Source organism: Oncorhynchus kisutch, linkage group LG21, assembly GCF_002021735.2.
Source record: "Oncorhynchus kisutch isolate 150728-3 linkage group LG21, Okis_V2, whole genome shotgun sequence".
Classification (NCBI taxonomy): Eukaryota; Metazoa; Chordata; class Actinopteri; order Salmoniformes; family Salmonidae; genus Oncorhynchus; species Oncorhynchus kisutch.
Window position 1 is genome coordinate 9,239,431 of NC_034194.2, and position 25,593 is coordinate 9,265,023.

Genomic DNA, 25,593 nt, shown 5'->3' on the forward strand with positions numbered 1-25,593 from the left:
AAACTATTGTTTTTAAATACATGCCATGTAAAAAATAAATAAATAAAAAACATTTCTGGAGTACATGTCAAAGCAATAAATGCATTGAACAAAAATAAAAAATAAATCTGAGTAAATTTTGCATGATGAAAATGCATATCCATATTATTCTTTTTTTCTATGGGGGTGTGAGATTTATGTTAGACTATATCATCATATATTTTTAAATGTATGTCACGTTTATAAACTACGTGGATGGCCCGTACTGAAAAACTCCAGGACTTTCAACTTGGCACCGTCATAGGATGCCACCTTTCCAACAAGTCAGTTTGTCAAATGTCTGCCCTGCTAGAGCTGCCCCGTTCAACTGTAAGTGTTATTGTGGAGTGGAAACGTCTAGGAGCAACAATGGCTCAGCCGCGAAGTGGTAGGGCACACAAGTTCACAGAACGGGACCGTCGAGTGCTGAAACACTCCTTTGTCCTCGGTTGCAACGCTCAATACCGAGTTCCAAACTGCCTCTGGAAGCGACGTCGGCACAAGAACTGTTCGTCGAGAGTGTTATGGAGTGAGTTTCCATGGCTGAGCAGCCGTACAGAAGCCTAAGATCACCATGTGCTAGCCAAGCGTCGCCTGGAATAGTGTAACTCCAGAATCCATTGTACTCTGGAGCAGTGGAAACACGTTCTCTGAAGTGATGAATCACGCTTCACCATCTGACAGTCTGAGAACAAATCTGGGTTTGGTGGATGCAAGGAGATAGCTACCTGCCCCAATGCATAGTGCCAACTGTAAAGTTTGGTGGAAGAAGAATAATGCTCTGGGGCTATTTTTCATGGTTTGGGCTAGGCCACTTAGTTCCAGTGAAGAGAAATATTAACGCTACAGCAATACAAAAAAAAAAAAAAAATTGACGATTCTGTGCTTCCAACTTTGTGGCAACAGTTTGGGGAAGGCCCTTTCCTGTTTCAGCATGACAATGCCCCGTGCACAAAGCAAGATGCATACAGAAATGATTTGATCTGTGTGGAAGAACTTGACTGGTCTGCACAGAGTTCTGACCTCAACCCCATCGAACACCTTTAAGATGAATTGCAACACTGACTGCGAGCCAGGCCTAATCGCCCAACATCAGTACCCGACCTCACCAATGCAATTTTGGCTGAATGGATTTAAGTCCCCGCAGCAATTTTCCAACATCTAGTGGAAAGCCTTCCCAGAATAATGGGGGCTGTTATTGCAGCAACGGGTGGACCAACTCCATATTAATGACCATGATTTTGGAATTAAATGTTCGATGTGCAGGTGTCCACATACTGGAGTGTATATGGGTTTTAAATATATGGTCAATGCCATATATTACTTTTCCATATTTGGTTGTGGATGTCAGCTCTCATGTAAAGCTGTAGGAATGTGTCTGTTTCCTATAGGGAACAAACAGTGCTTCCTCAAAGATTATTATTATTATTTTATTTTTTTTCAAAATCATGAATTACTCATATTGTACCAAGGTAAATAGCATGTCAAATACTGCAGCGCTATGCACATTACCGTTGTTGTTTTTTTTACTAAAGACAGACAGAAAAAATGAAAGGCTCTTCCTTGGAACTAAATGTCATCTGTTCAATCCTCAGGTGATTCGGGGGCTGTTGAAGTTTTGGCCCAAAACCTGTAGCCAGAAGGAGGTATGTCTGTCTGGCTGTTTCGGTCTGTTTCTCTGTTATGACTGCTTGATTACACCGCACACTGGAGCAGATACTTGTAAAAAAGTGTACCGGCATCTCTTGAACATCTGTGTCTTGTTGTTTCCCACCTGCCCTAGGTGATGTACCTAGGGGAAATCGAGGAGATCCTGGATGTCATTGAGCCCACCCAGTTCAAGAAGATCCAAGAGCCCCTGTTCAAGCAGATCTCCAGATGTGTGGCCAACCCCCACTTCCAGGTACAGTCTTGACTTCCAACTTACTTTTAGCTCCTAGTGGAAAGGAAGTTGGCAAAGGGCCTCAATAAAAAAGTATCTCCAGCAAACCCTTATCATTTTAAAAGGCTATTTGATCATTAGAAAACCCTTTTGCAAGTATGTTAGCACAGCTGAAAACTGTTTTGCTGATTAAAGAAGCAATAAAACTGGCCTTCTTTAGACTAGTTGAGTATCTGGAGCATCAGCATTTGTGGGTTTGATTACAGGCACAAAATGTCCAGAAACAATGCACTTTCTTCTGAAACTCATCAGTATATTGTTGTTCTGAGAAATGAATGCTTTTCCATGCGGGAAATTGCCAAGAAACTGAAGATCTCATACAACGCTGTGTACTAGTCCCTTTGCCGAACAGTGCAAACTGGCTTTATCCAGAATAGAAAGAGGAGTGGGAGGCCCCGGAGCACAACTGAGCAAGAGGACAAGTACATCAGAGTGTCTTGTTTGATAAACAGATGCCTTACAAGTCCTCAACTGGCAGCTTCATTAAATAGTACCTGCAAAATACCAGTCTCAACGTCAACAGTGAAGAGGCGACTTCGGTTTGCTGCCTTCTAGGCAGAGTTCCACTGTCCAGTGTGTGTGTACTTTTGCCCATCTTAATCTTTTCTTTTTATTGGCCAGTCTGGGATGGCTTTTTCTTTGCAACTCTGCCTAGAAGGTCAGCAAACCGGAGATGACTTTGAGACTGGTGTTTTGCGGGTACTGTTTAATGAAGCTGCCAGTTGAGGACTTGTAAGGCATCTGTTTCTCAAACTAGACACTGTATTTCTGATCTATTTTATGTTATTTTAATGGATAATATTTTTCAATGTTGCTTTTCTTTCAATAACAAGGACATTTCTAAGTGACCCCACACTTTTGAACGGTAGGGTACCTACAGTGCATTCGGAAAGTATTCAGACCCCTTGACTTTTTCCACATTTTGTTACGATACAGCCTTGTTCTAAAATGGATTCAATTAGATTTTTTCCCTCATCAATCTACGCTAGGGATGCACGATATATCGGTGAACATATCGGAATCAGACGATATTAGCTAAAAATGCCAACATCGGTATCTGCCAATGTCTAGTTTAGGCCGATGTGCAAAACCAACCTGACGTGCATACCTATGTAACGTAGGTATATGACACCACGTAAATGTTTTGCGCTACACATGCAACACAGCATTCCTAACCTTGCCCGCAATGTCGAGCAGTCATTTGAAAGACTAAGAAAAATTTCGGCGAGACAACTCAAAAGGTAAAATCCATTAAAGCCAAGATAATGGATTTCATTGCACTTGACAATCAACCATTCTCTGTCGTGGGTGATGTTGGCTTTCGCCAAACACTACTGGTAAACACTACCAAGTGCGCTATTTTTCAGATTTTGCCCTACCGGAGTTTCACAGTAAAGGCGTCACTGCTATTAGCTTCACGTCATACATACATGGAACACAGTTTGGGTCTTTGTGTTTAAAAAAAATATACAGTAGCACTGTCAACGCTGTACAAAAAAAGTCTGCAAACACCAGCCACGAACGATGTTTACAATACCGCGTTGGTAATAAAGCATCATTTGTTTGACCACAACTTCTGGGGTAGCTAGCTTTAGCTTGGTACCCAGCTAGCACCAATACAACCAGCCTTATAACAATGACCAGTAGAAACTGCAGTCATTTTCATTATTCTTAGCAATGATTTAGGAATCCTTGTGAGTAAGTATTAGCTAGGTTGCCACTTGTTGTTTGCCTATTGAACTTCAGTTCATGAAAATAAATAGCTAGCCGGCTACTTAACCCTGTTTCCCAAAGCTAATGTTATAAGCAGCCAGCTAGCTTCATCTGGCTAGTGAGGCTCGCCCGGACCGGTCTTGTGTTGTGAAGCTAGCCACAATAAAGATTAGGCACAATAATTGGAAATTGCGGTTTGCCTTCAAAATTAAAGTATTTCATTGACAGTGGTGCTAAATAATCAAAATAGTAGAATTATGCCATACTTTTGTATAGAAGGCTAACTGCAAATTCCACTATCCACTAGCTTCACATAGATGGGTCCGACCACCATTAATCAAATAAGAACTATCTTATAAATTAGGGTGGTTTTAGATGATGACATCTAGATTATGTCGTTTTGCTATGTTTTTGGGGAAGAACATCCATGAGCTAGTTTGCTTTTTTGTTATGAACAGGCACTATAGGTGCCCAAGACAACTTTATCAGCATCATAGCATACGTATCGATGAATCGTTGTGACATATGAAATATGCGTGATGGTGTAATCAATGTGTAATAGCTACGTAAAAAATGTATGAACGTGTTCAATTATTATATGACGCGCAGTCAATTTCAGGTCCTGATTGGTCAACAAGCTTATTTGACAGTTCAAATTGTGTTATTTGACAGTTCAAATTGTGTTATTTGACAGTTCAAATTGTGTTATTTGACAGTTCAAATTGTGTTATTTGACAGTTCAAATTGTGTTATTTGACAGTTCAAATAGTGTTATTTGACAGTTCAAATAGTGTTATTTGACAGTTCAAATAGTGTTATTTGACAGTTCAAATCGTGTTATTTGACAGTTCAAATCGTGTTATTTGACAGTTCAAATCGTGTTATTTGACAGTTCAAATCGTGTTATTTGACAGTTCAAATCGTGTTATTTGACACGCAAAGACCCAAACACCGTTCCTTAGCAAAGACCCAAACGGCATTCCATAGAAATCCTGGTTGAGAATGAAACTAGTGAACAAATGAGCAACTAAACAGAAGAGCAAGTAAGTGAAAGAAATAGGTTTTGATTATGTTTTACTGGTAATGGGAACATACGTAAATGCCAACAAAATAACTTTTTGGTGTGTGTGTAACCTTTATTTAACTAGGCAAGTCAGTTAAGGACAAATTCTTATTTACAATGATGACCTACCCCGGCCAAACCCGGACGACGCTGGGCCAATTGTGCACCGCCCTATGGGACTCCCAATCACGGCCTGTTGTGATGCAGCCTGGATTCGAACCAAGGACTGTAGTGACTCCTCTTACACTGAGATGCAGTGCCTTAGACCGCTGCGTCCATGTGTGTGTGTTAACTACACTGCTCAAAAAAATAAAGGGAACACTAAAATAACACATCGTAGATCTGAATGAATGAAATATTCTTATTAAATATTTTTTTCTTACATAGTTGAATGTGCTGACAACAAAATCACACAAAAATTATCAATGGAAATCAAATTTATCAACCCATGGAGGTCTGGATTTGGAGTCACACTCAAAATTAAAGTGGAAACCACACTACAGGCTGATCCAACTTTGATGTAATGTCCTTAAAACAAGTCAAAATGAGGCTCAGTAGTGTGTGTGGCCTCCACGTGCCTGTATGACCTCCCTACAACGCCTGGGCATGCTCCTGATGAGGTGGCGGATGGTCTCCTGAGGGATCTCCTCCCAGACCTGGACTAAAGCATCCGCCAACTCCTGGACAGTCTGTGGTGAAACGTGGCGTTGGTGGATGGAGCGAGACATGATGTCCCAGATGTGCTCAATTGGATTCAGGTCTGGGGAAGGGCGGGCCAGTCCATAGCATCAATGCTCTTGCAGGAACTGCTGACACACTCTAGCCACATGAGGTCTAGCATTGTCTTGCATTAGGAGAAACCCAGGGCCAACCGCACCAGCATATGGTCTCACAAGGGGTCTGAGGATCTCATCTCGGTACCTAATGGCAGTCAGGCTACCTCTGGCGAGCACATGAAGGGCCGTGCGGCCCCCAAAAGAAATGCCACCCCACACCATGACTGACCCACCGCCAAACCGGTCATGCTGGAGGATGTTGCAGGCAGCAGAACGTTCTCCACGGCGTCTCCAGACTCTGTCACGTGCTCAGTGTGAAGCTGCTTTCATCTGTGAAGAGCACAGGACGCCAGTGGCAAATTTGCCAATCTTGGTCTTCTCTGGCAAATGCCAAACGTCCTGCAAGGTGTTGGGCTGTAAGCACAACCCCCACCTGTGGACGTCGGGCCCTCATACCACCCTCATAGTCTTTCTGACCGTTTGAGCAGACACATGCACATTTGTGGCCTGCTGGAGGTCATTTTGCAGGGCTTTGGCAGTGCTCCTCCTTGCACAAAGGCGGAGGTAGCGGTCCTGCTGCTGGGTTGTTGCCCTCCTTCGGCCTCCTCCACGTCTCCTGATGTACTGGCCTGTCTCCTGGTAGCGCCTCCATGCTCTGGACACTACGCTGACAGACACAGCAAACCTTCTTGCCACAGCTCGTATTGATGTGCCATCCTGGATGAGCTGCACTACCTGAGCCACTTGTGTGGTTTGTAGACTCCGTCTCATGCTACCACTAGAGTGAAAGCACCGCCAGCATTCAAAAGTGAAAAAACATCAGCCAGGAAGCATAGGAACTGAGAAGTGGTCTGTGGTTCCCACCTGCAGAACCACTCCTTTATTGGGGGTGTCTTACTAATTGCCTATAATTTCCACCTGTTGTCTATTCCATTTGCACAACAGCATGTGACATTTATTGTCAATCAGTGTTGCTTCCTAAGTGGACAGTTTGATTTCACAGAAGTGTGATTGACTTGGAGTTACATTGTGTTGTTTAAGTGTTCCCTTTATTTTTTTGAGCAGTGTATTTAACTGTACTAGAATGCTTAAACGGCATGTTTTGGCAAGGAAAATATTGGATAACGGTATCGGCCAAAAATGTCATATCGGTGCATCACTAATCTACACACTATCCCATAATGACATTTTTTTTAAACATGTTAAATGATCACATTTACATAAATATTCAAACCCTTTACTCAGTACTTTATGGGGTATTGTGTGTAGATTGATGAGGAAAATGTTTTATTTAATACATTTTAGAGTAATGCTGTAACGTACAAAATGTGAAAAAAGTCAAGGGGTCTGAATACACTGTATGTATTATATTCCGGACTCTGGTCTGGAAGCTAATTTCCTGTAATTCTATTCATTTTACCATAGGTTTTTGTACTGTGTGTTTAAATACTGTATTCTCGACATAGCTCATTCTAATATTTCGACTACATTGCATTTTAATTCATGTTTATACATGCCACATATTTATTTATATACTAGATTCTTGACATACAGTAGCTCACTAATATATATACTGCTATACGTATTATTCTTAGTATATCTTGTGTTTATTTATTTTTTATTTATTTTATTTATGTTATTTTACCAGGTAAGTTGACTGAGAACACGTTCTCATTTACAGCAACGACCTGGGGAATAGTTACAGGGGAGAGGAGGGGGATGAATGAGCCAATTGTAAACTGGGTATTCTTAGGTGACAGTGATGGTTTGAGGGCCAGATTGGGAATTTAGCCAGGACACCGGGGTTAACACCCCTACTCGTACGATAAGTGCCATGGGATATTTAATGACCTCAGAGAGACACCCGTTTAACGTCCCATCCGAAAGACGGCACCCTACACAGGGTAGTGTACCCAATCACTGCCCTGGGGCATTAGGATATTTTTTAGACCAGAGGAAAGAGTGACTCCTACTGGCCCTCCAACACCACTTCCAGCAACATCTTGGGCTCCCATCCAGGGACTGACCAGGACCAACCCTGCTTAGCTTCAGAAGCAAACCAGCAGTGGTATGCAGGGTGGTATGCTGCTGGTGTAAACTAATCCGGTGGGATTTGTCGGATTTGTCGGACCAGGCTATGTTTTTCCACTCATCAATTGTCCAGTGTTGGTTATCGCATGTCCACCGGAGCCCCTTCTTCTGTTTAGCTGATAGGAGGAGAACCTGGTGTGGTTATCTGTTGCAATAGCCAATCCGTGACAATGACCGACGAGTTGTGCGTTTCGAAATGCCATTCTGCATACCGCTGTTGTACTGTGCCGTTATTTTCCTGTTTGTGGCCCGCCTGTTAGCTTGTACGATTCTTGCCAATCTCCTTCGACCTCTCATCAACAAGCTGTTTTCACCCACAGGATGTTTTTAGTTTGTCGCACCATTCTCTGTAAACCCTAGACACTGTCGTGCGGGAAAACCCAGGAGGTCGGCCGTTTCTGAGATAATGGAACCGGCACGCCTGGCACCAATGATGATTATTTTGCCCGTTCTAACAATAAAATGGAATAGTAAGTCATTGCCTCGATACCTGTCTGCCTCTTTATATAGCAAGCCACGGCCACGTGACTCACGGTCTGTAGGAGCGAACCATTTTCAGTGAACGGGGTGGCATACCTACTAAACTGGCCACTGATCGTATATACGTATAGATTGCATTTGGATTAGTGTTAATTGGATTCGTTCCAACATTTCTTGTGTATTTATTTATTTTGTTGTCTACTTGTTTGACATGTTACTGCATTGTTAGGAGCTAGTAAAAAAGCATTTCGCTGCACCCGCTGCAACACAATACCTCATAATGACAATGCAAAAATGGGTTTTTAGAAACTTTTTATAATTTATTAAAAAATAAAAACGGCTTTCACATTTACGAGTATTCAGACCCTTTACTCAGTACCGTAATTTCCGGACTATAAGCCGCTACTTTATTCCCACACTTTGAACCTCGCGGTTTATACAATGACGCAGCTAATTTATGGATTTTTCCCGCTTTAACAAGATTCATGCCGCCAAAACTGAGCACCGTCACATAATGTGACGTAAATCGAGCGCGCTCAAACTTCCCATCATTCTGATTACGGTAGTAATTTTGTCACCCTCATCATGGCAAAGACACAGACAAATGCATATGATGCAGCTTTCAAGTTGAAGTAGAGCTGCTGCATGGGAGCTTGGCCTTAATGAGTCGATGATAAGACGTTGGAAACAGCAGCGTGAGGAACTGACTCAGTGCAAAAAGACAACAAAAGCTTTCAGAGGGAAGAAAAGCAGATGGCCCGTGCATTTAAGGTGGCGCTCCTTGTTCAGTGGGAGGCTTGGATGACAAGTGGGATGAAATCGTTCACTAAAACGGGCCGCAGGCAAAGAGCATCTTATGGTCAAGTCTGCCAGTGGGTCCTGACAGCGTGGAGCATTGTCAAAAAATCCACTATCATCAACAGGTTTCGAAAGGCTGGACTGCTGCGTGTTGAAGGGGCAGCATGAGCTCAGCGGGGTATTTGCCTCCGGATGAAAGTGACGAGAGCGACAATGAAAACGATCCAACATCGGATGAAGCAATTCTGAGGCTATTCAACTCCGACACCGAAGGAGATGACTTCAGTGGTTTCAGTGCACAGGAGGAGGAAGATAGTGACCAGTGACTTTCTTGGTAGGCTACTGTTTTAATTTGTGTTACAAGCCGTGTTTCGTTAAAGCCTATTTATTTTTGTTACAAGCCGTGTTTCGTTTAAAAGCTGTGTAAAGTTAATTTGTTTCAATGTACCGGTATGCACCTGCGGCTTATAGACGTGCGGCTTATTTATGTACAAAATACATATTTTTTTATAATTCAGTGGGTGCGGTTTATATTCAGGTGCGCTAATAGTCAGCAATTACGGTACTTCGTTGAAGCACCTTTGGCAGCAGATACAGCCTCATGTCTTCTTGGGTATGATGCTACAAGCTTGGTACACCTGTATTTGGGGAGTTTTAACCATTCTTCTCTGCAGATCCTCCCAAGCTCTGTCAGGTTGGATGGGGAGCGTTGCTGCAAAGCTATTTTGAGGTCTCTCCAGAGATGTTCGATTGGTTTCTAGTCTGAGCTCTGGCTGGGCCACTCAATGACATTCAGAGACTTGTCCCAAAGCCACTCCTGCATTGTCTTGGCTGTGTGCTTAGGGTCGTAGTCTTGTTGGAAGGTGAACCTTCGCCCCAATGTGAGGTCCTGAGCGCTCTGGAGCACGTTTTCAACAAGGATCTATGTACTTTGCAGAGTTTAACTTTGCCTCAATCCTGACTGGTCTCCCAGTCCCTGCCACTGAAAAACACCCCCACAGCATGATGCTGCCACCACCATGCTTCATCGTAGGGATGTTGCCAGGTTTATTCTAGACGTGACGCTTGGTATTCAGGCCAAGCTGTTCAGTCTTGGTTTCCTCAGAGAATGTTGTTTCTCATGGTCTGAGAGTCCTTGAGGTGCCTTTTGGCAAACTCCAAGCGGGCTGTCATGTGCCTTTTACTGAGGTGTGTCTTCCATCTGGCCACTCTACCATAAAGGCCTGATTAGTGGAGTGCTGCAGAGATGGTTGTCCTTCTGGAAAATTCTCCCATCTCCACAGAGGAACTCTTGAGCTCTGTCAGAGTGACCATCGGGTTCTTGGTCACCTCCCTGACCAAGGCCCTTCACCCCTGATTGCTCAGTTTGGCTGGGCGGCCAGCTCTAGGAAGAGTCTTGGTTGTGTCAAACTTCTTCCATTTAAGAATGATGGAGGCTAATGTGTTCTTGGTGACCTTCAATGCTTCAGAAATGTTTTGGTTCCCTTCCCCAGATCTGTGCCTCGACACAATCTTATCTCAGAGCTCTTTGAACAATTCCTTCGACCTCAAGGCTTCGTTTTTGCCCTGACATGCACTGTCAACTGTGGGAACTATTATAGACAGGTAGGTGCCTTTCCAAATCATGCCCAATCAATTGAATATACCACAGGTGGACCCCAATCAAGTTGTAGCAACATCAAGGATGATCAATGGAAACAGGATGCACTTGAGTCTCATAGCAAAGGGTCTGAATACTTGAGACATATTTGCATATTCCATTATAGTCAATGGTAAGTGATGACTCAACAAAATGTGACAACCAATTTTCGCTGTAACGAAACAAAATATTTATAAAACGATCTTGGAAATAAACTACCAGCACAGAAAGAGTGAAAGTAAGGCCACATGTAAAAATGGGTGAACTTAATGTGACTGTCATTTGTTAGACTGCCAGCCCAGCTCATTTCCTCTTGATCCCTACAGGTAGCAGAGCGAGCCCTCTACTTCTGGAACAACGAGTATATCCTGAGCCTCATTGAGGAGAACATCGACAAGATTCTTCCTATCATGTTTGGTAGCCTGTACCGAATCTCCAAAGAACACTGGAACCCGTACGTACTCCACTCTCAGGTTCTCAACCCATTGCCCTCAGGGTAAAGCAGTAACAAGTAACAACGCAATGCTTAATACTGAACTCTTAACTAGGGGTTGGGGTTTTAAGTTTTCTGCGATATCCCTGTATGTATGACAAATGGTATTGCTTTATTGGGGCGTAATACAAGTTTGGGTTTTTCTAGTTATCCAATCCTAGCATTGCTACTGTAGGATTGAGTGAGAGCCAGTGAACATCTCCGGATGTGTTTAATTCTGGCTCTTCTCCGGATGTGTTTAATTCTGATGCCATTGTCCCCTGTATGTTTCCAGGACAATTGTAGCTCTGGTCTACAATGTGCTGAAGACCCTGATGGAGATGAACAGCACACTCTTTGATGAGCTGACAGCCTCCTACAAATCAGACAGACAGCGGTGAGTGAGCTCTTCCAGTTCATATATTAATTTTAGGTCTTCAATCTAAACAAGTAGTGTGAGCAAACTAGTACAATAAATAGTAAGGGATAGAGTTGGGAAACAACTCTGGCTTGTTTGCTTTGTACAGCACATAATACATTGGATTACATTACCTCTGTTAATTACCCTTTTTCGAGGACAGTCAGTCCTTCAGTCCCCCTCTGTACCTAAGGTCTGAAATTGGTGTGTGTGTGTGTGTCCAGGGAGAAGAAGAAGGAGCAGGAGAGGGAGGAGCTGTGGAAAAAGCTAGATGAGTTGAAGCTGAGCGATGCGGCAGCACTGGTGCAGAACAACAGCCACGGGCTGCAGAACGCTGCCCAAAACATCAACAACAACAACAACAACAATCACCACGACAACCAGGAGAAGAGCACCGCTATCTCCGTGGACCATGAAGACCCTGTTGTCGCCATGGATACCACGGAGGGTGTTGAGGTTGTCACAAGTGCCAAATGACACAGGACTCCATTTTGTACTCCGTAACGGTTTCGAGGCCGTCTCAGAACTGTCAGGGAGGGGTGACGGGGAGGAGGGGCTTGGGGGTGACAGGGAGGAGAGGTCTGAGAAAATAGCAACAAAAAAAAGATAAACCTCAGCAGTATGTTCAATCTATATACAGTAAAACTATTTCAAATGCCAGCAATTGTCCTTTGGCAGAAAACGTATATTTCAATTTAAGAATATTTTGGGATGTTACAGTGTGGCCACAGTAAACTTTTTTGTCTGATCAAAGAATTTATCCTTTCACATTTACTTTCTTAACTGAGAAAATATGTTTGTGATATTCAATGTATAAACAATATGAGGGGGGGGAATAATGACTTGAAAAAAACATTTCTGATTGTGCTGCACTTAGAGAAGCTAAATGGCTATTTTAAGATTTGTCTTTTGTATGTGCTTTCATCACTGCTCCCAACACGGTTGCAAACTTAAGGGAAGAGGGGTTCAGGGGGCGAGCTTTAGGGGGTAGGTGGGAGACCATGGAGACAGGAGTGTGTTCATAATCCCTACGTAGGAGACCTGAGTGAATGTCACTATCATGAGGTCTCATGTTTTCGGGTGTTTAATATTCTTATCTGAATACATGATGCTTAACGTTATAGCTGTCATTATAACACATTCAAAACCTGCAGCCATAAAACCTATTTACAGTAAGTATTTGAAATGAGCTTAGTTTAGAGAAACAAATGATGAAATGGTCACAGATTTAAGTACGTATAACATATTTTTCCAGTCTAAATAGAGAATCGATTAATAATTAAAAAAGCTGATGTAGAAAAAAGAAATGAGCCATATATTTTTTTTCCAGAGTATTGTTAAGGACAGAGATGTTGATTTTTGAAACCAGGTGGTGGCAAATTGTCTGGTTTCTGCAGATTAAACATGGCTGGATGCAGTGTGTGCGTGTATGGGGGAGTTTGCTTTAACGTGAGTGTCTGTTCTCTATTGTAGGTCCAGTCTTTTCTGATGCCTTTCTGTCAGAGTGTATGTACCATTCCAATCTCTGTGATATACAACTGTGTGGGGAACCTGTTTTGTAATGACAGACCTTATCTAGGTTTTGAACACCATCAAAATAAAGTCTACCTTATGTTTCTACTCAAAAAACCCATGGGTATGGCTCCCTTTTTCTTTCGTCTTGAGTAGCAGCAACATTTTAAGTCACTAGATGGCCCCAGAGTTTAATATGAATCTTGTGTGTCGGGGAATTATAGAATGCTAATTTAAAACCCTATTTATCAAAAGTGAAATATAGTTTCTTAAAGAATTCAAAGCCAGCACAGGTTTCAGATTTTGTTGCCTTGAAGTTTCCTGTTAAAATATTAATTTAGGATTTTTCCCCACTGATCTTCTACACAACCTCCACATTTATTTATTTTTTTTTTTTTTTTGAAAATGTCAAATTGATTAGGCCATACACATGTTATTAAATGTTTAACGGATTTTACTTTTGGAAAAGTGAGGCGAGCAAGCAAAGTTTTTACAATGAAGTAGACAAGTCTTAAAATATCATAGCATCCTTAGTTCAACACCTAATGGCTTAATCAATCGATTTTAGCCTCTTGTGGAGTAGAAGAAGCATAGTTCAGACTTAATCCGAGTGGAAGTTGTGTATCTCTACTGGAAACTTCAAGACATATTTTTCAAATGTATTTTTGTTGAGAAAAGTAAAAAGGGGCATTTAATTAAATTTGTACAGCCTTACAAATAGTAAACCGGAATGTCTTGGTTGCAACAGTTTCCTCAGAGGTTGGGATGTAATCTGTCATCTTTTTTTGAGAATATTTAAAACGGGCAATCCACAGTAATCCCCATCACTTTTTCTGTAAAAACTGAAGAAAAGAAATGTAATCACTGATCAATGTAATCACATAGACAGAGCTATGGATGCAAGGACTGACCATGTAAAACGTATTGTTTTAACCCTGTTTCGAGGCTATACAATGTTTGTTTACTTTTAATTTGTTTACAAACATTTGCGTAAAACAAGTTTATAATTTGGGCTCTGATGGGGTACGGCAGTTGAATTAAGATCATGAGGCCTTTATAAGAATCAATGGATACATACCATCATTAACAACTACAGATTGCCCCTTTAAATATTATACCCCAAAATGTGGACTATAAAGTGTAAAAGGAGGAAAGGAGAAATTATTTGAATACGTTGGAAAAGTGTCTTCATATTAAGATAATTTGATAAAGTGACAATCTACAGTAGGTACTGCAGGCTGTGTACCTGAATAGTGAGACGGTCACACAAAATAGCCCTATCTGTTACTACTCGGGTACAGAGTGTTTATAGCATGCCCATTGAACACAGCGAGAATAAATACTCCTGTATAGAGCAGTCCTCACATCAGAGAAAAAACTTCAGAGCCTGACCAAAGGGTCCCATAATAATTATCTTCAGAGACAGCGGCTGTGAGAAGAGAATACACATGATAATTGAGCAAGCAAAGGACATGTCACGTTATGCTAATTAGGAAGTATGAGGAGACTGACACGAATATGTGATCCAATGCCACACATATTTTGCTTTTGCTGGCCATTAAATGTTGAGGTAGAGTCAGAAGTCTTCAAGTTTCGTGAGGTGATTTACCCTTTCCCGAAATGTTATCAAAAATGATCCTTCTGAACTCTGTATACACAGTTGTGGGTGGGATCGGCACTGTCTCTTTTTTCCCCTCCAAACTCGTGCCTGTTGCTGACGTACATTACCGTCCAAAAGTTTGGGTTCACTTAGAAATGTCCTTGTTTTCCATGAAAACATGCATGAAATGAGTTGCAAAATCAATAGGAAATATAGTCAAGATGTTGAAAAGGTTATAAATAATGATTTTTAATTTAGCCTTGCAGATCTTGCATTCCAGTTGTCAATTTGTTGAGGTAATCTGAAGAGATTTCACCCCATGCTTCCTGAAGCACCTCCCACAAATTGGATTGACTTGATGGGCACTTCTTACATACCATACGGTCAAGCTGCTCCCACAACAGCTATATAGAGTTGAGATTTTTATTTTATTTTTTATTTCACCTTTATTTTACCAGGTAGGCAAGTTGAGAACAAGTTCTCATTTACAATTGCAACCTGGCCAAGATAAAGCAAAGCAGTTTGACACATACAACAACACAGAGATACACATGGAGTAAAACAAACATACAGTCAATAATACAGTAGAAAAATAAGTCTATATACAATGTGAGCAAATGAGGTGAGATAAGGGAGGTAAAGGCAAAAAAGTAAATACAATATAACAAGTAAAACACTGGAATGGTAGATTTGCAGTGGAAGAATGTGCAAGGTAGAGATATAAATAATGGGGTGCAAAGGAGCAAAATAAATGAATACAGTAGGGGGAGAGGTAGTTGTTTGGGCTAAATTATAGATGGGCTATGTACAGGTGCAGTAATCTATGAGCTGCTCTGACAGCAGTAAGTCGTCCTGTCCTGTCCTGTCGTGTCCCTGTATTTATCGTTTCTTTTTAGTTTTTTACATATTTTTACATATTTTCTCCACATATCTCTTTGAAAACATTTTGCTAAACCCTAAGCTTCCAAATACTCTCCTGCAACCCGACTCACCCAATGTAGCAATTTTTCCTAAATTCCCAAAGTATTTATATTTACTTCGGGACCCCTCAACTGAAGCTAGCCAGCTAACCAGCGGGTATGCTAGCGGTCTTCAGCTAACCGGTCATCAGCTAACCTGTAGTTCGGAAAGCTCTCGCCTGTTCGTACAACGCGACTCTAACCAGAGCATAACGGACCTATTTATTTTTCATCCCCGGATTCCCACCGCAAACGGAACATCTTTCAGCTGGATTTTTCAGCAACTAGCTATCTAGCTAAACCGCAACCCCGGATTACTCCTGGCTAGCGTTTCCACCCACTTAGCTTGAAGCTAGCCCGGCCGTAGCACCTGTGCTACCACCGTAGCATACTCCTGAGCTACAATACCCGGGCCCACGACCGGTCTATCGATGTCATCGCATGAAGAGGAATAAACAGACTCACCCCATCGCGACGTCCCCCAAAGGCTAACTCTCTAGCCCTCACTATCTCCCTGCTTGCTAATTCGGCCTGCTAACTGCTAGCTTGTCCAGCTCCGGTCCGCTAACTGCTACCTTGTCTAGCCCGGGCCTACAAACTGTTAGCTTGTTAGCACAGGCCTGCTAACCGCCTGAATCGCCGCGTCCCAAACGCTCACCGGACCCATATTTACTTTCTATCTCTTTTGACTTTTAATTTGTTTATACCTTCCGGAAACCTGCCTCACCCAATGTGATACGGAATCGCTATTATTTGTTTATTTTTAGAACACACTCAAGAACCCCCAGAAGCTAACCAGCTAACTAGCTACAAGCTATTTAGTCATTGTTAGTTTTTTTTAACCTGGATAACACTCGCCAGTCCAGCTTCCCTGCCCCATCCACCGCTGCCCCCTGGACACTGATCTCTTGGCTACATAGCTGATGCACGCTGGACTGTCCATTAATCACGGTACTCCATTCTGCTTGTTTGTTTTATCTGTTGGCCCCGTTGCCTAGTCTACGCCATTTTACCTGCTGTTGTTGTGCTAGCTGATTAGCTGTTGTCTCACCTACTGTTTTAGCTAGCTTTCCCAATTCAACACCTGTGATTACTGCATGCCTCGCTGTATGTTTCTCTCAAATGTCAATATGCCTTGTATACTGTTGTTCAGGTTAGTTATCATTGTTTTAGTTCACAATGGAGCCCCTAGTTCCACTCTTCATGCCCCTGATAACTCCTTTGTCCCACCTCCCACACATGCGGTGACCTCACCCATTACTACCAGCATGTCCAGAGATACAACCTCTCTCATCATCACCCAGTGCCTGGGCTTACCTCCGCTGTACCCGCACCCCACCATACCCCTGTCTGCGCATTATGCCCTGAATATATTCTACCATGCCCAGAAACCTGCTCCTCTTATTCTCTGTCCCCAACGCTCTAGGCGACCAGTTTTGATAGCCTTTAGCCGCACCCTCATACTACTCCTTCTCTGTTCCGCGGGTGATGTGGAGGTAAACCCAGGCCCTGCATGTCCCCAGGCACCCTCATTTGTTGACTTCTGTGATCGAAAAAGCCTTGGTTTCATGCATGTCAACATCAGAAGCCTCCTCCCTAAGTTTGTTTTACTCACTGCTTTAGCACACTCTGCTAACCCTGATGTCCTTGCTGTGTCTGAATCCTGGCTCAGGAAGGCCACCAAAAATTCAGAGATTTCCATACCCAACTATAACATCTTACCTTCAAGATAGAACTGCCAAAGGGGGAGGAGTTGCAGTTTACTGCAGAGATAGCCTGCAAAGTAATGTCATACTTTCCAGGTCCATACCCAAACAGTTCGAACTACTAATTTTGAAAATTACTCTCTCCAGAAATAAGTCTCTCACGGTTGCCGCCTGCTACCGACCCCCCTCAGCTCCCAGCTGTGCCCTGGACACCATTTGTGAATTGATCGCCCCCCATCTAGCTTCAGAGTTTGTTCTGTTAGGTGACCTAAACTGGGATATGCTTAACACCCCGCCAGTCCTACAATCTAAGCTAGATGTCCTCAATCTCACACAAATCATCAAGGAACCCACCAGGTACAACCCTAACTCTGTAAACAAGGGCACCCTCATAGACGTCATCCTGACCAACTGGCCCTCCAAATACACCTCCGCTGTCTTCAACCAGGATCTCAGCGATCACTGCCTCATTGCCTGTATCCGCTACGGAGCCGCAGTCAAACGACCACCCCTCATCACTGTCAAACGCTCCCTAAAACACTTCTGTGAGCAGGCCTTTCTAATCGACCTGGCCCGGGTATCCTGGAAGGACATTGACCTCATCCCGTCAGTTGAGGATGCCTGGTCATTCTTTAAAAGTAACTTCCTCACCATTTTAGATAAGCATGCTCCGTTCAAAAAATGCAGAACTAAGAACAGGTACAGCCCTTGGTTCACCCCAGACCTGACTGCCCTCGACCAGCACAAAAACATCCTGTGGCGGACTGCAATAGCATCGAATAGTCCCCGTGATATGCAACTGTTCAGGGAAGTCCGGAACCAATACACGCAGTCAGTCAGGAAAGCTAAGGCCAGCTTCTTCAGGCAGAAGTTTGCATCCTGTAGCTCCAACTCCAAAAAGTTCTGGGACACCGTGAAGTCCATGGAGAACAAGAGCACCTCCTCCCAGCTGCCCACTGCACTGAGGCTAGGTAACACGGTCACCACTGATAAATCCATGATTATCGAAAACTTCAATAAGCATTTCTCAACGGCTGGCCATGCCTTCCGCCTGGCTACTTCAACCTCGGCCAACAGCTCCGCCACCCCCGCAGCTCCTCGCCCAAGCCTCTCCAGGTTCTCCTTTAACCAAATCCAGATAGCAGATGTTCTGAAAGAGCTGCAAAACCTGGACCCGTACAAATCAGCTGGGCTTGACAATCTGGACCCTCTATTTCTGAAACTATCCGCCGCCATTGTCGCAACCCCTATTACCAGCCTGTTCAACCTCTCTTTCATATCGTCTGAGATCCCCAAGGATTGGAAAGCTGCCGCAGTCATCCCCCTCTTCAAAGGGGGAGACACCCTGGACCCAAACTGTTACAGACCTATATCCATCCTGCCCTGCCTATCTAAGGCCTTCGAAAGCCAAGTCAACAAACAGGTCACTGACCATCTCGAATCCCACCGTACCTTCTCCGCTGTGCAATCTGGTTTCCGAGCCGGTCATGGGTGCACCTCAGCCACACTCAAGGTACTCAACGATATCATAACCGCCATCGATAAAAGACAGTACTGTGCAGCCGTCTTCATCGACCTTGCCAAGGCTTTCGACTCTGTCAATCACCATATTCTTATCGGCAGACTCAGGAGCTTCGGTTTTTCGGATGACTGCCTTGCCTGGTTCACCAATTACTTTGCAGACAGAGTTCAGTGCGTCAAATCGGAGGGCATGCTGTCTGGTCCTCTGGCAGTCTCTATGGGGGTGCCACAGGGTTCAATTCTCGGGCCGACTCTTTTCTCTGTGTATATCAATGATGTTGCTCTTGCTGCGGGCGATTCCCTGATCCACCTCTACGCAGACGACACCATTCTATATACTTTCGGCCCGTCTTTGGACACTGTGCTATCTAACCTCCAAACAAGCTTCAATGCCATACAACACTCCTTCCGTGGCCTCCAACTGCTCTTAAACGCTAGTAAAACCAAATGCATGCTTTTCAACCGGTCGCTGCCTGCACCCGCATGCCCGACTAGCATCACCACCCTGGATGGTTCCGACCTAGAATATGTGGACGTCTATAAGTACCTAGGTGTCTGGCTAGACTGCAAACTCTCCTTCCAGACTCATATCAAACATCTCCAATCGAAAATCAAATCAAGAGTCGGCTTTCTATTCCGCAACAAAGCCTCCTTCACTCACGCCGCCAAGCTTACCCTAGTAAAACTGACTATCCTACCGATCCTCGACTTCGGCAATGTCATCTACAAAATGGCTTCCAACACTCTACTCAGCAAACTGGATGCAGTTTATCACAGTGCCATCCGTTTTGTCACTAAAGCACCTTATACCACCCACCACTGCGACTTGTATGCTCTAGTCGGCTGGCCCTCGCTACATATTCGTCGCCAGACCCACTGGCTCCAGGTCATCTACAAGTCCATGCTAGGTAAAGCTCCGCCTTATCTCAGCTCACTGGTCACGATGGCAACACCCATCCGTAGCACGCGCTCCAGCAGGTGTATCACTTTTTATAGCTACTGTTTACAGGCCTCCTGGGCCATATACAGCGTTCTTCATTGAGTTCCCTGAATTCCTATCGGACCTTGTAGTCATAGCAGATAATATTCAAATTTTTGGTGACTTTAATATTCACATGGAAAAGTCCACAGACCCACTCCAAAAGGCTTTCGGAGCCATCATCGACTCATCGGGTTTTGTCCAACATGTCTCTGGACCTACTCACTGTCACAGTCATTTACAGTCATTCGAAAACATAATGTTAACTTTCACTGCTATGTGGATGACACACAGCTGTACATTTCAATGAAACATGGTGAAGCCCCAAAATTGCCCTCGCTAGAAGCCTGTGTTTCAGACATAAGGATGGATGGCTGCAAACTTTATACTTTTAAACTCGGACAAAACAGAGATGCTTGTTCTAGGCCCCAAGAAACAAAGAGATCTTCTGTTGAATCTGACAATTAATCTTAATGGTTGTACAGTCGTCTCAAATAAAACTGTGAAGACCTCGGCGTTACTCTGGACCCTGATCTCTCTTTTGACGAACATATGAAGACTGTTTCAAGGACCGCTTTTTTCCATCTACGTAACATTGCAAAAATCAGAAACTCTCTGTCCAAAAATGATGCAGAAAAATGTATCCATGCTTTTGTTACTTCTAGGTTTGACTATTGCAATGCTCTACTTTCCGGCTACCTGGATAAAGCACTAAATAAACTTCAGTTAGTGCTAAATACGGCTGCTAGAATCCTGACTAGAACCCCAAAAATGTATCATATTACTCCAGTGCTAGCCTCCCTACACTGGCTTCCTGTCAAGGCAAGGGCTGATTTCAAGGTTTTACTGCTAACCTACAAACCTACATGGGCTTGCTCCTACCTATCTCTCTGATTTGGTCCTGCCGTACATACCTATACGTACGCTACGGTCACAAGACGCAGGCCTCCTAATTGTCCCTAGAATTTCTATGCAAACAGCTGGAGGCAGGGCGTTCTCCTACAGAGCTCCATTTTTATGGAATGGTCTGCCTACCCATGTGAGAGATGCAAACTCGGTCTCAACCTTTAAGTCTTTACTGAAGACTCATCTCTTCAGTGGGTCATATGATTGAGTGTAGTCTGGCCCAGGAGTGTGAAGGTGAACGGAAAGGCTCTGGAGCAACGAACTGCCCTTGCTGTCTCTGCCTGGCCGGTTCCCCTCTTTCCACTGGGATTCTCTGCCTCTAACCCTATTACAGGGGCTGAGTCACTGGCTTACTGGTGCTCTTTCATGCCGTCCCTGGGAGGGGTGCGTCACTTGAGTGGGTTGAGTCACTGATGTGATCTTCCTGTCTGGGTTGGCGCCCCCCCTTGGGTTGTGCCGTGGCGGAGATCTTTGTGGGCTATACTCGGCCTTGTCTCAGGATGGTAAGTTGGTGGTTGAAGATCCCTCTAGTGGTGTGGGGGCTGTGCTTTGGCAAAGTGGGTGGAGTTATATCCTTCCTGTTTGGCCCAGTCCGGGGGTATCATCGGATGGGGCCACAGTGTCTCCTGACCCCTCCTGTCTCAGCCTCCAGTATTTATGCTGCAGTAGTTTATGTGTCGGGGGGCTAGGGTCAGTTTGTTATATCTGGAGTACTTCTCCTGTCTTATCTGGTGGCCTGTGTGAATTTAAGTATGCTCTTTCTAATTCTCTCTTTCTTTCTCTCTCTCGGCGGACCTGAGCCCTAGGACCATGCCTCAGGACTACCTGGCATGATGACTCCTTGCTGTCCCCAGTCCACCTGGCTGTGCTGCTGCTCCAGTTTCAACTCTTCTGCCTGTGATTATTATTATTTGACCATGCTGGTCATTTATGAACATTTGAACATCTTGGCCATGTTCTGTTATAATCTCCACCCGGCACAGCCAGAAGAGGACAGGCCACCCCTCATAGCCTGGTTCCTCTCTAGGTTTCCTCCTAGGTTTTGGCCTTTCTGGGGAGTTTTTCCTAGCCACCGTGCTTCTACACCTGCATTGCTTGCTTTTTGGGGTTTTAGGCTGGGTTTCTGTACAGCACTTTGAGATATCAGCTGATGTACGAAGGGCTATATAAATCAATTTGATTTGATTTATTTCCATAAAAAACTTGCTAAATCTATTGACAAAGTCGATAAGTTGGCAACACTGAATGGGAAATTAAATAATGCATCAATCTGTGGCGTGATTTGTTGAATCAATTCATCTGACATAACAGAAAGTACATCCCATTACATGAGCCACATCAGTTAGCATAATTTCAACGAACATTCTACATTACCATGGAAATGTACACTTGAGTTAACCTCTAAAACTGCCAGAGTCAAGCCTTTTGCACACCTGTTGCGTCAAACGGTATGTGTTCCGACAGAAGTCTATTCATTTCATTGGGAGGCAAACCACACCGCTGCGACTTATCTACAATGTGTAGCAGTGTGTGCAGTGTGTCGAATGCATTGGATTTCCTCAATTTGTGTGTTGCATTGCCGTGCAGTACCAGTAGTAAATCGCCGAAGAATTTGTTAATTTGTAATTTTATTTTTTGGGTTGTGATGCGGCGCATGAATTGTGAAGATTAAGTCAAATGTACCCTACGGCAAATAACCTGTTAGAAGCTGTAAGAAGAACACGGCGTTAGAAGCTCCATGCCCAAAGGAACTAAGTGGAGCATCACAGTATTTTTACGAAACTCATATATCACTGCCAGTCTCTAAAGCAGCTTTGATCAAGCTAGACATGAAAACTCTGACACGCTCGTGATTGTCTACGTGCTGCACTTTTGTATTATCCAATGGAAGCATTTGCATTATCGTTTTTTTGGAAAGGCTGTTTGTTGGCATGTAGTGTGCATAACAATAACTTTTACATGGTTTCTGTCAAATGTGTTATTGGCATATCGCACCCAATATTTGTTTGATATGACGCTGTCATGTTTGTAGAGAAATTGCTTCAGTGAATTTCAGAAATCTTGGCTTGTCAAGGAAAGATGTGATTGCTGATAATACATTTCTTTGCATTCCTATACACTTCCACATTAGGGATATCAGACTCAAGTCATCCACATCCTCTTTGGTTCAGATCTGATTCTACCTTCCGAATTCATCTGCCTAATGATGATGACACTGAAGCTTGGTTCCCATGGGAAATCTTAGCAAAGGTCGAGTGAGAGGGTAGAATCATAATAGCTATTTGGATGTAAAAATCGGCATAACCCAAGTGGAAAATAGTCATGTAACCTCCTGGCTTTGTATCTACTGCGATAGGATATTTTCCATCATATCACACTCCAATTCACACAAACACATCCAGACCTGAAAGGTTGTGTGCATGTGTGCCTTTTCATGTGTGTGTGACCCCCCTCTTTCCTGAGATATTGTTGGGGCTGGTTGTCACGGCTGTGCCTTCTCGTTAGCCTGAAACTAAGGGCGAGCACTTTGGTGGGACGCCCAGCATTACTACAGGAAGCCTGTCCGAGCATAGAGATGGAGGGATGACGGGGCGGGGGTGGGGGGCAAGGTCAAGCAGAACCCTGTTTCCTTTTTTGTCCGGCGGGCCTCCATTGTTCCAAACCCTCATTAGCGCTAGCTGAAAAAGCCAGTCGGTAGGACCCTGTGCCCCTCCTGTGTACTGTAGAGCCCCACTATTCTACTCTCACAAGTCCCACCACTGTTCCCCTGCACTTCGCTCCACATACAGACTGGACAGGAACACGGACAGGGATACATGGACACAGACATGGAAGCTCCAAGAACACGAACATTGGAAGATCTTGGGATCGCAGTGATGAGGAGGGGAAGCTATGACGAAGCTGCGGCTTTAGGACTACATCCTGTGAGTACTAACCAACTTTAGTAGGAGTCTTTGTAGCCTTCATGGTTAAATTCTGAGTGGTGCAGATATTTTTCATTTTTACTTCACCTTTATTTAACCAGGTAGGCTAGTTGAGAACAAGTTCTCATTTGCAACTGCGACCTGGCCAAGATAAAGCAAAGCAGTTCGACACATACAACACAGAATTACACATGGAATAAACAAACATACAATCAATAATACAGTAGAAAAATCTATATACAGCATGTGCAAATGAGGTAGAATAAGAGAGGTAAGGCAATAAATAGGCCATGGTGGCAAAGTAATTACAATAGAGCAATTAAACACTGGAACGGTAGGATGTGCAGAAGATGAATGTGCAAGTAGAGATACTGGGGTGCAAAGGCGCAAGATAAATAAATAAATACGGTATGGGGATGAGGTAGATTGGATGGGCTATTTACAGATGAGCTATGAACAGGTTCAGTGATCTGTCAGCTGCTCTGACAGCTGAATATAGGGTATTGATATGGCAAGGGTCAAATCATAATGTCTTCATTGGTGTTGCCATGTGATGGCTATATGCATTGTTTTCAATAGCGCCATTTTTGTCAAAAGATTTATCCTGCATAATTGGCTTGACATTCAATTAGAAAGACAAAGACATCACAGAGGCGAAGTTATTTGACCATATTTTCAAACAACAGCCTTTTGCATCATTATCAACAGAAAAATGGACTAATGGCTACACAGACAAAACTCATAAACAACCTACCTACGACTCGTGTTTGTCATGGATGCAAGAACACACACACTGCCACACCCTGAACATAACTCTGGAAGCTTTGAATAAACTTTGCAAAAGCATTTGGAGAGGGTGACCTCTCCACCCTAACCTGTGTGTGACAGTAGGGCCTTATGTACATCTCCACGCACACCATGCTGTGCCTGGGCTCAGTCGAGAGGAAGAGATCTCCCACACCTCAGCTCAGCCGCAGAGCTGAGGTGTGTGAATCATTTCTCCCTTTCTGAATCAGGATCAAATGCTACACAATATGTACAAAAGTATTAAAGTAAATTAATGGATTCGGCTATTTCAGCCACAACCGTTGCTGACAGGTGTAGACAATTTTGCACACAGCCATGCAATCTCCACATGCAAACATTGGCAGTAGAATGGCCTTACAGAAGAGCTCAGTGACTTTCAACGTGGGGCCGTCATAGGGTGCCACCTTTCCAACAAGTCAGTTTGTCAAATTTCTGCCCTGCTAGACCTGCCCCTGTAAGTGCTTTTATTGTGAAGTGGAAATGTCTAGGAGCAACAATGGCGAGCCCATGAAGTTGTAGGCCACACAAGCTCAAAGAATGGGACCGTCGAGTGCTGAAGTGCGTAGGGCGTAAAAATCGCCTGTCCTCGGTTGCAACACTCACTAATGAGTTCCAAACTGCCCCTGGATGCAACGTCAGCACAAGAACTGTTCGTCGGTAGCTTCATGAAATGGGTTTCCATGGCCGAGCAGCCGCACCCAAGCCTAAGATCACCATGCGCAATGCCAAGCATCGGCTGGAGTGATGCTGGTCATTTCTCTTGTCTAAAATTGTTCAGTTGGCAGGGGATGGAGTGTTGCGGCAGCGTAGCCTAGTGGTTAGAGCGTTGGACTAGTAACCGGAAGGTTGCGAGTTCAAACCCCCGAGCTGACAAGGTACAAATCTGTCGTTCTGCCACTGAACAGGCAGTTTAACCCACTGTTCCCAGGCCGTCATTGAAAATAAGAATGTGTTCTTAACTGACTTGCCTGGTTAAATAAAGGTAAAAAGATAAATAAAAATAAATAAAAAAACTTGATTAGGACCTCTAGTGTCTGCATCTTCTTAGGGAATGCAAAATGGTGGCTGATGTTTTTCTATTTTCTAAGTTATTTTATTTTTTGTGCGTGTTTGTCTCTTGGATGTTGGAAGGCATGTGCACTGTGGATGCTAGAAACTCTCTGGTCCCAAGCATATCCCAAATTACCCACTGTTTTTTTTGGTCATTTCTCCTGTCTAAAATTGTTCAGTTGGCAGGGGATGGAGTGTTAACTTGATTTAGCACCTCTA

At 43.7% G+C, this 25,593-nt stretch overlaps 2 protein-coding genes across 2 annotated transcripts in view; both read left to right on the forward strand.

The window, feature by feature from the left end:
* The window catches only part of LOC109866260 (serine/threonine-protein phosphatase 2A 56 kDa regulatory subunit alpha isoform-like), a 113,051-nt gene extending 100,010 nt beyond the window's left edge, over positions 1 to 13,041 (forward strand). The window contains exons 9-13 of the mRNA XM_020454816.2: positions 1,614 to 1,664; positions 1,802 to 1,921; positions 10,847 to 10,974; positions 11,288 to 11,389; positions 11,635 to 13,041. Of these exons, the coding sequence (XP_020310405.1) occupies positions 1,614 to 1,664; positions 1,802 to 1,921; positions 10,847 to 10,974; positions 11,288 to 11,389; positions 11,635 to 11,887 (654 nt within the window). The 3' untranslated portion in view covers positions 11,888 to 13,041. The remainder of the gene's footprint in view (positions 1 to 1,613; positions 1,665 to 1,801; positions 1,922 to 10,846; positions 10,975 to 11,287; positions 11,390 to 11,634) is intronic.
* A 10,281-nt stretch (positions 13,042 to 23,322) lies between these two features.
* Positions 23,323 to 25,593, forward strand: part of LOC109866557 (T-cell activation Rho GTPase-activating protein) — a 31,484-nt gene continuing 29,213 nt past the window's right edge. Inside the window, exon 1 of the mRNA XM_020455279.2 lies at positions 23,323 to 23,517. Within this exon, the coding sequence (XP_020310868.2) occupies positions 23,410 to 23,517 (108 nt within the window). The 5' untranslated portion in view covers positions 23,323 to 23,409. The remainder of the gene's footprint in view (positions 23,518 to 25,593) is intronic.